Source organism: Achroia grisella, unplaced genomic scaffold (assembly GCF_030625045.1).
Source record: "Achroia grisella isolate CSIRO2021 unplaced genomic scaffold, CSIRO_AGI_Agris_v1 utg1248, whole genome shotgun sequence".
Classification (NCBI taxonomy): Eukaryota; Metazoa; Arthropoda; class Insecta; order Lepidoptera; family Pyralidae; genus Achroia; species Achroia grisella.
In genome coordinates this window covers 1,241,128-1,258,404 of record NW_026712607.1, presented here as the reverse complement: position 1 = coordinate 1,258,404, position 17,277 = coordinate 1,241,128, and the positions used below count along the sequence as shown (strand labels likewise).

Sequence of the window (17,277 nt, the reverse complement as noted above, 5' to 3'; positions counted from 1 at the left end):
CTCTTTGGATAGTATACACTCTATCCCGAGGATGTGGGTGAGTAGTCTGTGGTTTTTCACTCTGCATAAATACTGTTGTCTATGGTTTCACTCTGCATAAGTAATGTAGTCTATGGTTTCACTCTGCATAAGTAATGTAGTCTGTGGTAAGTCTAGGTCTGTATAAGGGTGAGGCGGACCCGGGAGTCTGCCGGGTGCAACGTTTGCGGAGAACGAGGATCTGCTGGAAACGGTCCGCAACGCTGCATCGCCGGCTTGAACTGCACGTGTTGTAATATGCGCGCCATACAACACTTCATTTGCATGCTTCCGAAGCGTTTGCCTGCGACACATATAATGTAATTTAATAAACACCCAAATAAACTAGTTGTCGCCTAGTGATCGACCGTAACTCAATTATATAAACTAGTGATAGAAATTCGACCATAATTAATTTAACATTATATGTTAACAGACTATAGGCAAATAATATCAAACCCAAACTTGTAGTCGTCCAGTGGTCGAACTTCGACCATAATTAATTTAAAACTTAGTAAAATTATAGACAAATAATATCAAAGATAAACCAGTAGTCGCCCAGAGGTCGATATTCGACCATAATTAATTTAAAACTTAGTAAAACTATAGACAAATAATATCAAAGACAAACTAGTGGTCGCCCAATGGTCAAAATTCGACCATAATTAACTTAACATTCAATAAGACTATAGACTAATAATATCAAAGACAAACTAGTGGTCGCCCAGTGGTCATAATTCATTTAACATTCTTATTGAATGACATACTATAGACAAATAATGTTAAAGATAAAGTGTATGTATACTCGTACATTTATTTTTCAATTTGACCACAAACTTTAACAATAAACAAAAGAGGTATATACATGGAAGAGTGTGTAATGTTTTTTATTGATTTAATGTATTTTGTATGCATAATTCAATCACGAGCTGACCAGTACAAGGTTTTTTTAACTTGGACAAAATCTATCTCGGAGTCCCGCTCGCTCCGGGGGGAGGCAAGCAGGAACTGTAAGCCTCCTACTTTCTAAAATCTCTAAGATGTCTCTCATCCAACGACATGAGCCGAAGTCGCGGAATCGGTTTGTCAGTCCTCCGCTTCTCCAACGGCAGTGGCCCACATTAGCTGTGAGCCGAATCTCTGCGGGTTCCCTAATGGAACCCACAACCCTAGTACAGCTTTAAAGTCAACAGTTCTTCTCACCAATGCAATACCGCGGTCCATCCCCGAACGGCATGTAGACGCCGGCCGGCAGAGCATCGCCGGACGCCCACCGCTCCGGCACGAATGAATCACCGTCCTTGAAGTACTAAAAACACCACACCAGATGTATATATTACTATCAATAGTTGAGTACTAAATACAAATATATTTTACTATCAATACCTGCCTTTACATGAGCGATTCTTTCACGCGCGTTCTAAAGCACGCGCGATTTAGCAGAGGAAGGCCAGCGCGCGCAAACATTCTCTTCTCCTATCTTTAAAATTTTATTTGATACTAGCTAAGCCCGCGGTTTCAGCCGCATTAAATTTCGATAAAATGTAGCCTCTATCTTATTCTGATGCATAAGCTGTAAAGTTTCATCAAAATCCGTTCAGTAGTTTTTGCGTGAAAGAGTAACAAACATTCATACTCACAAACATTCGCGTTTATAATATTATTAATATTTCACAGATTTTATTTTGCAGAGACACTTACAAGATTTATCAATAACTCTACGCACATTTGTTTCTGTGTCACAGAATATTCACACGTTAATAAGCATATGTAAAGGCAGATAATTTCTACCAGGGAACAATACGGATTTTTTCCAACGGTTGACCTAATATAGTTTATAGCCAGAGCTTGTTTATACGGCTGAAACTAGTTTCCATAATTATAAAACAGAGTAGTCTTAATTGAAATAAAATTAATATAAGCACTTTTGAGTAGCAATATTTTTTGAATGCAGAGTCATCACAAGAAGAAGGATCAAGAAGCTCGCGTGTTGCTCTTCTGAATAAATATTATTATAAATAAATACACAGTAACATGTAGGAGGTATGCGATAATCAACACATGTATAGTAGAAACCACTACGCACTCATTCTTAGTTACTCACAATTATTGCGTGTTGCTCATTACGTATTAAATTGAAATGTTACCTTCTCATCTCTATGCAGGCCCAATGTGGGGAAGAAGATGGTGGTCCCCTTCTCTATAGTGACTTGAGTGTCCGGTATGATATAGTCCTTTGTACATTCACGCTGTATGAACGGGAATGGCGGATACAAACGGAGGGTCTCTGAAAGGTTACATCATTGTTTATGAACTGGCGCTGTGTGACTTTTCGCGCTCACAACTCCCTCAGCTGGCTGCTGAAAAGTAACCGCCGCAAATAATTCCTATTCGCGACGTAAACGAATGACTGGTGTGGCCTACCCCAGCAGAATGCTCGGTCAAAGAGCTCGGCTCGAGACCCGAACCCTGTGTTCCGCAAGGACTAGCGGACGACTCGGAATCTAAATTTTCACGCTCCCGTGCGATTTACACTCCATCATGGAAACACGTCATTCGCGACATTGCGGCGATCAAAGTCAAACTGGCGAGCGACTCTAATCCTTATCCCCATTTCACAATTTTTTCAGCCGGTTATATAACCCTAGCCGATTTCGCCACAGCAGCGTAAAAGAACTACGCTGGGGTGATTCTCCCCAGCAGAACGTCCAAGTAAGGAACGTATGCTCTAGGCCCGTACCAAGCGTCCGTAAAGGATACGGTAATATTTTTTATTTAATGCATTTTTTAAGCATAATTTTAAAGGAATATAAAATTTTGCATATTCTTCTCTACATAATCTATAAGTGTGCGAAATTTAATAGACCTCTGCATCCTCTTCGTTCGCGCAGTTTTTAGTTAGTAGTTTTCATAAAAAAGGTACAAAGTTTTTGCTTCATGCATTACTATATAGTCTCACCTTGTATCACCATGTCCATATAAGTCAGCTCCTGTAGCGCTTCATAGCCGATGGTGCCTCCGTGTCTCTCCATCACCTCCCGGATTTCCGCCCTCATCTTCTCCTGGATATCAGGGTGGGCGGCCAGTTCCATCACCATGAAGGCCAACGTGGAAGACGACGTTTCGAATCCTCCAAGTAGGAGTATGAACGCGTTGGCAGCTATCAACATATCCGCTGGAATTATAATGAAATGATTCCCTACTGATATCCGCGACTTTGCCTGCACATTCATCCCCTATTTCACTCCCTTCTAAATTATTTTTTTGAGATTAAAGATAACCTATGTCCGTCCTCCTTGTATAAATATAATCTATTTTCATGTAAAATTTTATTAAAATCAGTTCACCAGTTTATCCGGGACAAGGAGATAGATAGAGAGACAACATAACTGGTGTTATAGGTACTAGACAACTGTTAGAAATACTTAAATACATAAAAAAACATCCAGACTAAACAAATAATAATCGTCATGAATATATTGCCTACAACTTTAAAAAAACTATCTGACTATTTAGTTGCGGAGCAATAACATTTAATATAGTCTATGGCACAGTGTTAATTTATGGCGCAATTACGTGCATACAACTGTCGGCATTATAATTTAAATATATGCATTGTGCGGGAAACGAACCCGCGACCATCCGAAGTAAGACGGTGTACTAAACCGCTAGACCGCCGAGACCGTCAATAGACATTTCAGAATCAGCTGGATATTGAAATTGGCATAAAGTCTTTGGATTTAAGATTCTAAGTCCTACCCATTGGAGTGACATTAATCCGCGTGGTAAAGCACTAGACTTTATAAAGACAAAAGTTGCATTAATCCGGTGCCCAATAGCAGTTCAGATTAAACTTGTAACTAGGGATGCTCGATATACATCGATGTTTAGTTGAAAAATATCGATAACTAAGTCTGCAATAACATCAATACATTGGTTTTTTTATATGGATGATAATGGAATGGTACATTCGATTGAGCTAACGGTATACATTGCAAGGCACCAGGGGAGGATAATGGATGACTCATATATAATGTTAGTTAGCGCCCTTGTGCCTCTGTAACAGTGGAGGATAATATGATAAGTATGAAGTCAGGTCAATTAGCACATCCTGGTAAATTCACCAAGAATTTGTTACGGCTGTTTCCAGGGTAGGCCGCGGAGATCAACCTGATGTAGTACATTGCTAGCAATAGGATTATTATTTGTCTTATTACTTATTAGTCCACATCATTCATAATAGCATCATCATCTGCTTCTGCCTTATCCCATTTATTTGTGGTCGGCGTAATATGTTTTACGCTTGCATTCATCCCTGTTCGCAGTCATCGCGTTCTTTACTTCCTTTCTTACCATATCATCTTTCACACAGTCCATCCATCTCTTTTTCGGACTTCCTCTGCCCTTATAACCATCCACATCATTCATAATAGTATTACCTGATTATAGGTAGACTAGCTGTGCCCGCGGTTTCAGAGCCTTAAATTTCAATATAAAATATAGCCTATGTGTTATTATGGTGCATAAATATATTACTGTAAAGTTTCTTCAAAATGCGTTCAATAGTTTTTGCATGAAAGAGTAACAAACATCCATACTTAGAAGCTTTCGCGTTTATAATATTATTAAGATTAAAATTGATATGTATCGACATCGACGTTTCCCCAACTACGCTCATCCCTAGTTGTAACGAGTCTCCCAAGTTGGGAGATATTTTTCAGAAGTTATTACAACATGTAATAATTTATGCGTCTCCAAGTTATGACAACTACGCACCGTGCCTAAGGTTGGGATGTCATTTTGGGGAATTGACTAGTTAAACTTCGAAATCATTGTTGTAAACTTTCTAAAGTACGCTTGATTTATAAATTTATATTTATTTATTTTTTTATATCAAAGTATCGACATTGTTTGCGATCGCAAATAGTCAAAATGACTACATTTAAAAATAAAATTAAAAAAATATCTAATTTGGAACGTCACGCGTAAAACATCGATATTGTTTTGTTTTACGTTTTATACATTTTTTCACTACTTCTCGAACATTCCGTGGCATCACTATCAAATTCAGTGTACAATAAATTCCAAACATTTTTTATTTTATTATCATAACAACTTAAATACAGCAATATTCCTCCAGCAAACGGACATAATCCTTATTGAAATATCTCATAAACATAAATAAGAACTCTGGACTATTCATAAGGCGCCATCTGTTGAGAAAACACCAATACCATCTAGTACCAATCTAAGTAGAGCTTATATTCTAGGCACTAGGCAAGTCGTAGAAATACTTAAATATATTATTTTATAAATACGTCAAGATTGTACCTTACTGTAATAAAAACATAAATAATAACAATAACCCTGTACTATTCACAACGCTATCCTATTCCAATCTAAGTAGAGCTTGTGTTCTAGGTACTAGACAATTGAAAGATAAAAAACAATACTTAAATACATTTATTTGTAAACACATAAATAACGTCCAAATCCTGACAATCATATTCGAGAAAGCAAATGCATTGTGCGAGAAATCGAACCTGCAACCATTAAACTTAAAGCGGTATGGTACACTGCTATACCAGCGTAATTAACGATGACATTGATGCACCCTATTGAGTTGTTTTAATTGATATTGAAACTATACTAACTGATAACAATGTCAGCAGGTTCTGGTGTTTTGGCATCGTTGATCCCACCTTCCTGACGAAGCGTCATCATCATATCTATGAAGTCGCTGCGTTTGGCCTGCTCGCCTGGAAGAAATTTTTTTTATATGTAATTAGAATAGAAATTGAAATAAACTCAATACAAGCACTTTTGAATAGTCATATTTTTTATTTCACCAATCAAACGGAACGCCAACTCATCACAAGAACAATGAGCAAGAAAACTGTGTGTTGCTCTGAATAGATATTATTTAAGAACGGCTAACAAATCACCTGATGGTACGCAGTAACCTCCGATCGATCCCCCGTCCAATTCAAACGGGGATCGATATTACGACGGCCGGAGCCGAGGTTGGAACCCCAAGCGGTGCCCTCAGACTAAAGTCGTATCCGTCAGGCGGAAATTGGCCTTCAGCCGCTCCGTAAGTCCTTCCGCGGGTTTGGAGTGCCATCTGCACTTGATCATCCGGTGAAGCTGTAAAGGCCAGCTGCAGGCAACAGCATTAGAGTAGTCCGAAAACAAAAAGGTAACCATCGCCTATATATATGAATAGCACTACGGATATCACGTTATCATGTGACACCCGTGATGCAACTCATGTTGCATATCAAAAATTACTACATGTGTAAAACACATAAAATCTCTCTCTATATTTATAAAATCTCAGTATACTTTTAAAAGGATGGATATGTAATCTCAGTATCTCTTTAAAAGCTACAGAATTGTCTTTCAAATTATAATGTTGACGAAATCACCGAACAAAAGAGGCGGCAAGAAGGAATGTTTTTATAAAATCATAAACAATGTTTGTAAATAAATTAGTAGTATAGCAAAATATTGTATATATATTTTATGTAATATAAATTTACTAAATTTACTACTAAACTACCGCCATAGAATAAAAAATTATATATAGAAGTATATTTTTTTATTATATATATAAAATATTTATACCTACAATTATTTATAAAAAAAATACAAACCTTTTTCCCTGGACCGGAGCACGTTGACGATAAGGCTGTAGAAATAGTTCTCAGTTTTTTTCGGTATGATCCTTATTCTGAAGAACATCGCAAACGCAGGCCACAACTGCTGTACTGTTCTGCAAAAATGACAATCAAATCACAACCTTAGCGGTCTAGCTGATTAGTACACCGCTTTATTTTAGATTCTATTCTATTCTATTCTATTCTATACTTTCTATGTTCACGTGTAATTTAATTAATCTAAAGTAAAGCGTTGTACTAACATAGAAAGTATAAAATAGAATAGAATAACGTAATAAATGTTATTCTATTCTACACTTTCTATGTTCGCGGGTTCGATTCCTCGCACAGTACATACATTTGTATTTATAAGTATGATTGATTCTATTAAACCGGGTGTTATCTATGTATATTATGTATGCATTTATAATTTACATCAGTTGTCTAGTACCCATAACACAAGCTCTGCTTAGCTCGGGACGTGGGTGCTGAATTTACACATAAATTTTCATAACAATCGGTCAAGCGCTTTCTGAGAAGTTTTGTTACAAACTGTGAGACGAGAATTGTATATATATATATATATATATACATACAGTCAACCCTGCTATAACGCGGTGAGTGGGTACGCACTATATGGATATGATATGATATATCGCGTTATATGGAAACCGCGTTCTGAGAGTACCGCGTTATAGGAAGGTTGACTGTATATGTTTTTTAACTTACTTCTGAAATATATTGAATAAAGTCATTTCGTAAAAGGAGCGTAGAGCGACCGCCACTGGATGATTCTCATTCTCCATCACGTCGCTCTTAAAGCCGAAAGCACATGGCACTATAGCGTCCGCAGTGTACCCCTCGAAGAACCTCGAGCCATTAACCAGGACCGAATCGTCAGTTTGCACTGCTTCTTCTCCACCACGCAATTTATTCTTCTCTATCCTTAACATATCTTTTATTTTGATAAGGAATTTGTCGGCTACATTCTCAATTATAGGATACATTCCCCTTAATTTGTTAGGGCTGAAACAGAATAGAGAATTTTGTTAAGTGATTATAAATTATATTACTTTAACTAGCTATATACCGCAGCGATGTTTCATACGAGCAGACTTCAGATAGCTGTTGTTACTCGCTGGTAACAGTTTTTAACCGATTCCAAAAAAGGTAGAGGAGGTTCTCAATTCGGCTGTATTTTTTTTAATGTTTGTTACTTTATATCTCCGACATTTATAAACCGATTGGAAAAATACTTTTATTATTTGAAAGAGTGTCTACACGGTTTTCTTTTTATAGATGAAAGAATATATAAATAATATAAAAATTTGTGAAATAACTGCTTTTTGATTTTATTTTTATGTAGCATAGGCGTAGCTGTAGGCGAAGCAAAAAGGACGGTCAACATCTTAACCCTCCTTTTTGCTTCGCCGCAGTCGAGTCATGAATAGCTATACCAAAGGTATATTAGCAGAAAATGTTGACACCAGTTATTTCATTGTTGACTCTAGTTCTCTACAAACACGGTTCATTATTACGTAACACAGCATCCTGATGTTTCCTGTCAGGCCGATAGTATCTCACATCTCCATACATTACCGATTTGGTAGAATTTCGGTAATGATTTATGTATTCTTCGACAGTTCTACATATATTCTTCAGTTAAGTTACCCATTAACGTTTTTTGCGTAATAAATCATATAAAACATACTATGTATTCAAAATAAATCTATTAAAAATAATATTTTATTATTACATATTCCATATTGTATATAGTTTATATATTTTAATATCAATTATTAGATTTATGATCTCTGATCAGCGCGGTGGTTGACTGGTAGAGAATTGTTTCGGCACTAATTCCGCATATTGTGTTTGCAAAATAAGAAATAAATAAATAAAATTGTATATTATTATGTTGCATTTGACGGCCTCGTTGGTCTATTCGTTAACACACTGCCTTACTTCCGATCGTCGTAAGTTCGATTTCTAGTACGAAAATATTTTTTATGTATGAGTATAATTGTTTGTATCTGTCTTATTAGAAAATGATTTCTTTGTAAAAATATCATAATAATATACTAAACATAAAATTCATAACGCTGACAATATTATCTGATTGCACAAAGATTGAGTGCGTGCACGCACTTGCTTACTCTTCTTGTGTTGCGTCTGCGTTCCGAATAAGTAGTAGATTATAAAATAAGATTAATCAAAAGTGCTTATATTAAGTTTATTTGAAAATATTTCTTCTCTATTCTATTCCATATAAATACCTATATATTTATATCATTTCTCTAGTAACTATAACTCAAGCTCTGCTTAGACTAGATGGCGCTGTGGGAATTGTTTTGAGATATTACTATTATTCACCCCGACGTCAATGGTTGAAAATATCCTTTAAAAACACATGGATATTGATTGGTAGTAATAAAAAATAAATATGACAATATCTTACGAGAATGTGGGCGATATCTTAGTTCGAAGTTTCCTCCACTCGGTGCCCCTGAGGAAGACCAGAGACTCGACCATCGGGTCCACATCCTTGTGGTAGTAGAAGCCTCGGTCTGTGAAGTGGTGGAAGTCGTTCACGCATACCCTCCTGATCAGCTCAGGGTCGTGGACAATAAGAGTCCTCGCGAAGAACTGATGAATGCCTGCAAAGTAACAAAAACATGCATTTACTATGGGTACTTACTAGACGTCTTATATACACACTTATATACAAATTATTCTTTGTTGTTACTTATAATACTTATAATTGTTACTTATAATATATTTATTAACAGAATTATCGATATAATATTATAATATATATACACAAACAGATATAAATGAATACAAATATTTTTCTTGTTATACGGGATAATTACAACGCATAATAGTATAAAGATATAAAATATATTGTTCGGGGTCTCTAAAAGTTATGACTACTACTCGCTCTTAACAGATTTTTTGTGGCGTCTACGTATGTAAAATATGGCCCGTCATTCAACGTACTATATAGCACAAAAATGGATGACACGTACGTATGACAGTTCGAAATAATATTTTCAGCACCGGCCGCGGCGGCTCCACGATTTTCTAGCTCAATTCCATATCGTAGAATTGCGTGTCAGGCTTATCTCAGTTTGAACTGTGACACGAATGTTAAATATTTTCTCGGGTTCTTGAAAGCTTATTCAAATCCGTGACAAACCTATTTCCAAGTGCAACGGCAAAGTCCCGTGGGACTAAATCAAAATCGACTCAAAGTCAAAAATCATTTATTTATGTAGGACATTTTAGCGACTTCTGAACTTCAAGTTTTTTGGTATAATAATTTTTTCTTTAACGTCCAGTTCAGTATACAGATTCATTTGAGAATTGGCGAGACACATTATTTATTTTTTTAAAGCCAGTTTATTTACATTATGAGCTTGTATGTCTAATATTGTATTTGCAAGTGTCGTTATTTGTTAACTAAACTGTGGCTTGTCCAGAGTCCAGAGTATGATACTGGATTGAAAATTTGACAATCCGTAATCCGTAGCAGATCAGAAATATATACATATCATCATGCTCATTGCAGTATTGGTGAGAAAATATCTTATATTGTTGAAGAAGAAATTATCTTATCTGGAACTGTCAAAAGTAACTGTAACAGCAGGTCGCGTTAGACCATATCTTTTTATTCAAATATTAAAAGGTATTCCTTAGAAAAATGTTTTTAAAGCTATTGCTTTAAAAACATTATTCTAAAATGAAAACGATTGAATCTATTTTAATACGGCTATTTTCAAAATACCTTTCTGAGTAGTACTAATTGGGTACTACTCAGAAAGGTATTTATAATTATATTTCTATGAAATAATGAACCTTTTGTTAACTGTCAAAACAAGCCCTTGAACCAAACGCAGCGTCAACAAATTGAAAATTTCAATAAATAAAAATAAAATATGACGTAAGTACATGGGAAAATATGATTTATATCTGTATCACCTTATATGTACATCATTTATATTATATACTAGCTGTTCCCGCGACCTCGTCCGCGTGGAATTTAACTTTCTTATTCTAAAATAAAATGATGATGATGATGATTCTAAAATAAAAGTAGCTCAAGTTACTCCTTATTACATCAGCTACCTGCCAAAAAAAGTCCCGTCAAAATCGGTCCAGCTATTTCAGAGACTAGCCGGAACAAACAGACAGACAGACAGACAAAAATTGTAAAAAATGTTATTTTAGTGTATGTACCGTATTCATATTCATATGCATGTAGTAAAAAACTGTTATTTCAATATTACAAACAGACACTCCAATTTTATTTACATGTATAGATTAGTGAAATTACAGGATAGAGGTATGCAGAAGTGGTATCACGGGTGTGACAGAATAACGTGGTGTCTATACTGGGAAATCAGTTTGCTATCTGATTTTCATAGAAAAAAGACAACATATCTATTACATCGCTATGAAATTCTCTGGTAAAATCACTAATACTAGTAATACGTTCTGATGCTCAGTAATATACCTACATTTAAATTTGATTAAGATTCCATTCAAATGACAGAAGTAAACCTAGTCAATAATTATAAGTGCATTACCTGCCTTTTAATGAGGAATAAGCTCTCTTTTTGCATAATTAATCCTTACAATATTAAAAATGTTTGTGAGGAGAAATAAATCAAATTATCAAATTAAATTATAAATATGAAAGTAGAGATGTTTTTCACGCTTTCACGCAAAAACTACCGAACCGATCATCATGAAATTTTGTACTCATGTTCTTGGAGGTATTAGAATGAACATAGGATACTTTTTATTTAAAAAAATGAATATTTTTTATAAAAAAATAAAATATTAAAATTTTGCTACTTCAGTGCCATCTAGCAGCCAGTAATGAAGTTATGCGAGCGAAGCCGCGGGTAAAAGCTAGTAGCTAATAAAATTAAATACCCGTAAATTGTACTGGTGTCTATATGCATCAATGTTATCTGCAATAATGGATGCCTTCCTTGAACTTTGGATATGTTTTTTTGCTTACAATAAAGAATATCGGAGCACCCACGGTACTTGACTGACTCCTAACCGTTCCAAGTTACAGTATAATAATCGTAATATTTAAAATCTTTATTTATATTAAACTAACAGACCCGGTCACACGTTGCTGTGGCTAAGGTTCTTGAATAAAATAATATTGCGACTATAAATTGAGACGTAAGCTATCCAATCTTTCAAGTTGGTCAAATTTGCAATAGGTTCAGTAGTTTAATAATAATAATAAAACTCTTTATTGTGTACACATTAAATAATAAGAAAATACAGTAAATAGTAAAATAATTACAAATGGCGGTCTTTTTGCTAAAAGCAATCTCTTACTGACAACCTAGAAGAGAGGACTTCTGCACATAGAATAGAGTTGGTGGCACACATAAGACACTATTTATTATACTACTAAATATACATACTTACATTAGGGATAAATATATAAATCTACATATATACTGCATATTGGAAAAAATGAGAAAAAACAAATAAAAACATGTACTATGAAGAGAGAAAATGAGATCTTACTCTATTTTTAAATGACGCTTGTGTTTGAGCTGATCTAATGGAGAGTGGTAGAGAGTTCCAGAGGCGAATGGCTTGGACGGTGAAGGAGTTAGAATAATAAGTAGAGAAGTGAGCAGGGATCGCCAAACATAGGCTTCTGGTACTACGCAAAGCAGAACCTGGGGTATTAGTATGAAATTGGAACTTTGTTTTTAGATATTCAGGGGTGGAGGGGTGGAAAAGAATAGAGTAAAGGAGGGATAATATATGAAAATTCCTGCGAAGACGAAAAGGAAACCACTTGAGTTGACTGCGAAAATTGGAAATGTGGTCATACTTACGGAGACCAAAAATGAATTGTATGCACATATTTTGGAGTCGCTCAAGTTTATTTAATTGCTCTTCAGTGAGATTTACATAGCAACAATCCGCATAATCTAGGATCGGAAGTAATAGGATATGTGCGAGCGCAGTCAATAAATTGAAGTGGTAATAAACAAGACAAAATGGTCTACAACTCAGACGACGGCAATGAGTCACACCCTCTCTCCTATACTGTTATATCTTTTATCGGTATATTATTCGATAAAGGATAGAACGGCGACCTCGGTGGTCTAGCAGTTAAGTACACCACTTTTCTTCCAATGGTCGCGTGTTCGATTCGCACGGTGCAAACATTTGTATTAATGAGTTTGATCATAAAGTGAGTTTGTACCAGTCCAGTTATTTATTTATTATTATTACAATAAAAATCAACGACGAGTTTATACCAAACTTTTTCTTTTTACTCTCCTCCTAATAGTCGTATCAAGATATTAAATAACCTAGAAACTTTCTCAATAAACAAACTATCAAATGTAAAAAAGAAATTGTCAATTCTGATAAATGCATATATTAGCGTATTGAAACAAACAGACTCTTCCACTTTGTTATAGAAATAGTAACCATTTTCTCATATATATCCTCTAAAACCGCACAGTCCGAGACCAATTCCAGCCTAGGTTCCAGCATGTGGGAATGAATTCCCTGTCAATGGCGAGCGTGACAATTTAAAATGTATATATTTGATAATTTAAATATCTGCATATGAAGGTAAATAGGTATTTCATAATTTCATCAACTAATATTTGTATTCAATGAAAATTACTTAACTTAAAATTGTATAAATTAACTCTCAATGTCACTATAATGGTATCTGGCTATTACGTATACTGTACTATGACCTACTGAATTAAGACCTTCATTCGAATGTCAATTTTCAACATAACGTATTAGAGTCAAATTTCGTTTCGACAACAACGCCCTATATTCTTAATTTCTTAGCTTTGTATGCGTATTGCAGATTCCGACTGATACTGAAGAATTTCGATATCTGATACTCGTTACGAGTACATAGATATATAATGTAATACCGCGTTATAGTGACATTATCCATGCCTATAGACCGCAAATATTATAACAAAAGCAATTATGTAACGCCGACTTTCGATTGCGTGGTCAGTGCCCTCGAAAGAATAAGGAAAAAAGTAAATAAACTCATTTATAAAATAAATTCCATATTTATAATTCGAAATTTAAAATTAATTGAAAATGAAGTAGTGATATGAGATATGTATCATATATCAACTATCATATCCACATTCAAACAAATTGAACACTGAATAAAAAAAAGATTCTAATTTCAATCTTTTAAAATTATAATCTTCTTATTATTTATTTATTTTGTCAAGGCATTTAAATTGCTAAAAAGAAAATAAAATAATTTGAAAAAAGAACAGAATGATTATGTTCTAAAATTATAAAAATTAACAAACAAAACTGTATTTTGAAATCAATTATGTCTTGAAGGAGTTTCTAATTTCGAAAATATATATATATATGTAAAGTACAAAAATGGCAAAAGCAAAATGACTACACAATAATAAATAAAATATATATTGTCACGTCTGTAATCCTAGATGAGGTAATCAGAATCATTGTCAACTATCAACATTATGAACGTAACACCTGACACGCCCACATTTCGCTGGCAGTATTAGAATCTAAATCTAATATTTGTTCAAATTATTTTAAAAAAGTTTCAAATATCGTATAAAACACTTTCTCTGTAAAAGTGCTTTCTATAAAATTGAAGAGTTTGTAAATGATAGTAATGGTTTTGTGGAAAAAACTCTGCTCATTATACTTGTGATGAGTCTGCGTTCCGAAAAAAATATGACTATTCATAACTGCTTGTACTGAGTTTATGTGATTAAAGAATATTTCTATTTTCAATAACAATATTAGGAAAACAAAAAATATATGTCTGTACTACTAGTACTGTTCATTCGGAATCCAGGTTACGCAAAGAACTATCAGCAAGAAATTGCGGGGTTACTCTTTTTGCCATTTTCAATAAATAATTCACTTTTATAAGAAATACGGAAAACAAAGCGATTTATCGATGGTATACAAAAAGTACCTAGGTTTACTACAGTTTTAATAAGAATACTTAGGTGGGGAAGGTAATTGTTAATAATGTGGACTGATAACCCCATTGCTAGCAATGTCAGATTAACTCCACGCGATTCCCCCTGTAAACCATCCTGATAAACTCCTCGAGTCGACAGCCTCGGCGGTCTAGTGGTGTAGCACACCACCTTACTTCCTGATCGCTTGTTCGATTCCTCGCACGACACAAACATTTGTATTCATGGGAATTATTGTTTGTACCGATCTGGATGCTTTCTATGTATAATATGTACATATATATTTAAAACAAGCTTTAGCTAGGTTAACTTGGGTCTAGATGGCGCTGTGTGAATTGTCCTGAGATTATTATTACAATAAATTCCTGGTGAATTTGCTACGATGGACTGATCTGACCTCATGCTCATCCTATCATCCTTCACTGGTGCCCCATCTGCGTACACCGCTATTACAGGTGGGTGCACAATACTAATATAGACCATTGGGGGGAAGAAGGATTGTTAATAATGTGGACTGATGACCCTATTGCTAGCAATGTAACATCTCAGTTTGACCTCCATGAGGTTCCCCCGGGAAACCATCATGATAAATTCCTGGCGAATTTACCACGATGGGCTAGCTGACCTGACCTCATGCTCATCTTATTATCCTCCACTGGTGCCCCGTCAGCGTACACTGTTAGCACAGGCAGGTACAAGGCAGGCACAAGGCACAGGCACAATACCATTAAAAAACTTCTTAATTACATATTACTTCATTAAAACTCTTACATAAGTACAGAATATCATTCGTAATAATTTACTAAAACAAAAGCTACTTAGCTCAGTACAGTAAACGCGAAAATGCTTAAGTAAATGTAATAAGCCTTAGTAATACGGCCGGTGACCCAGAGACCCAGTGAACACGTCTTGATTTAATTAACAAGTTATTGAATCATTAATCAATGTACAGCTCTAATAATTAGAGTAGACGGCCTCGGTGCTCTAGCGGTTTGGCACACCGCCTTACTTCCGATGGTCGCGGGTTCGATTCCTCGCACGGTAGAGGCATTTGTATTAATGAGTGTCATTGTTTGTATCGGTCTGGGTATTTTCTATATATGATATAGAAACTTGTACATTCAAGCCAATACAAACATTCGTACTCGTGAATACAAATGTTTGTGCCGTGCGAGTAGTCGAACCCGCGACCATAGGAAGTAGGATGGTATGCCAAACCGAGACCGTGAATTTTGAGCTCGTTATACCTCGGTTAAATTATAATTGCATTCAATAATTTAATTTCAACAACTTAATAATTAATAATAATAATGAAAATTATTTCTATCGAAATACGTAATAATATTAACAAAATTTATTACATGTCAATCACCCTTAATAATAGCATTATAAACATTTTTATTAGACTAACTTCTTTACATTTTCGACGCTCAACGTGATTTTATAAAAAAAAGAATAGCCTAAATCCTTACTTACTGACAGCCATATTAATTTAATTAATTCCCGCCAAAATTAATTTCACTGCATTCTGATATTAATTTCGCAAATTGAATTAAAATTAAATTGTTTATAACGGGCTAATTATTTATTTCTAGTCATTTATTATCAGAATAAGATATAATATATAAGAAAAAAATGAGACAGAAAATTAAGGTAAATATGTCTAAAAAATATATTTGAGTAGTGATAACTTACCTATAAATCTTTCATTTTTGTACGTATCGTAATATCTCTTGAATAAGTTGCCTGTTTGATCCTTGAAGGACAACAAAGGTCCTATATGACCAAGAAACGGCAGGGCTGGCGGTGAAAAGACGCCTCTCTGGCTCCAATAGTCATGATCATACGTCCCAAGTGTCAGAAATACCGCCAATGTGAGGGTCACCGCCAAAATATACCATGCAAAGTCATTTCCAAACGTCCAGTATTTCAGAGCCCATAATAAAAGCACAATGGACTGGACCAATGAGCGTCTGAATCCAAACATTTTGATGTCATCTCAAGCCCAAAAGTTTCGTAAACATAATTGGTAATACAAAAACTAATTTAATAATCACAACGAACAGAATTTTTCCGAAAGACTGTCAAAATTAACGGCACGAACATAAACATTTTATTTTGTATTCACTTTTTGTTTATTTTATTAAATATTATTCCATAAATATGTTTTTTATTAAATATATCACGAACCATAAATTGTCTTAAAATAACACTGCAAATTCCATTTGTTGTTGTTTTTTAATTGTTGTATTTACAACCGACTCAAATTATAATCGCGTTCGAATTTCAGATTTACTTTTAAACAAGGTACGCATTATGGCGGCGTTCGTTTCGCGCTTGCGCACAGTGGCCATATGCCAAATAACTGCGCAATGCACGCAATGATGCTGCAAAAGAGAAAGTAGAAGGAGGGAGACAGACGGATGTATCTTAAGATTTTGGACAACTGGCCGGCAAATTGCTACTTATTCCGATCGCAACAATATCCTATACGTTTCGTTGACATCAGTTGTGTGTTGACGATAGACCACCACAAACTTTGTTTTTTTTAATTTTTAATTTTAGAATACTTTTAATTTTCTTTTTTTTATACA

At 34.9% G+C, this 17,277-nt stretch overlaps 1 protein-coding gene across 1 annotated transcript; it reads right to left on the bottom strand.

Annotated features, from left to right (window-relative positions):
- Positions 1-96: 96 nt before the first annotated feature.
- Positions 97-16,750, bottom strand: LOC131854884 (cytochrome P450 6B1-like). The gene is made up of 9 exons (XM_059206065.1): positions 16,379-16,750; positions 9,136-9,334; positions 7,407-7,703; positions 6,675-6,793; positions 5,673-5,777; positions 2,978-3,193; positions 2,166-2,305; positions 1,222-1,327; positions 97-322 (listed from the first exon to the last, which is right to left on the bottom strand). Exons 1-9 carry the CDS (start codon positions 16,668-16,670, stop codon positions 153-155), a joined length of 1,644 nt encoding a protein of 547 aa, XP_059062048.1. The 5' UTR covers positions 16,671-16,750; the 3' UTR covers positions 97-152.
- Between the last annotated feature and the right edge of the window lie 527 nt (positions 16,751-17,277).

Excerpts from the sequence above, each read along its gene's own strand:
- LOC131854884 (XM_059206065.1), bottom strand. The coding sequence starts at position 16,670 with ATGTTTGGATTCAGACGCTCATTGGTCCAGTCCATTGTGCTTTTATTA. Across the intron at positions 5,778-6,674 it reads GCTCCGGTCCAGGGAAAAAG|GCGAGCAGGCCAAACGCAGC; the intron begins GTTTGTATTTTT and ends AATTTCTTCCAG. Across the intron at positions 323-1,221 it reads TGGACCGCGGTATTGCATTG|GCAAACGCTTCGGAAGCATG; the intron begins GTGAGAAGAACT and ends TATGTGTCGCAG.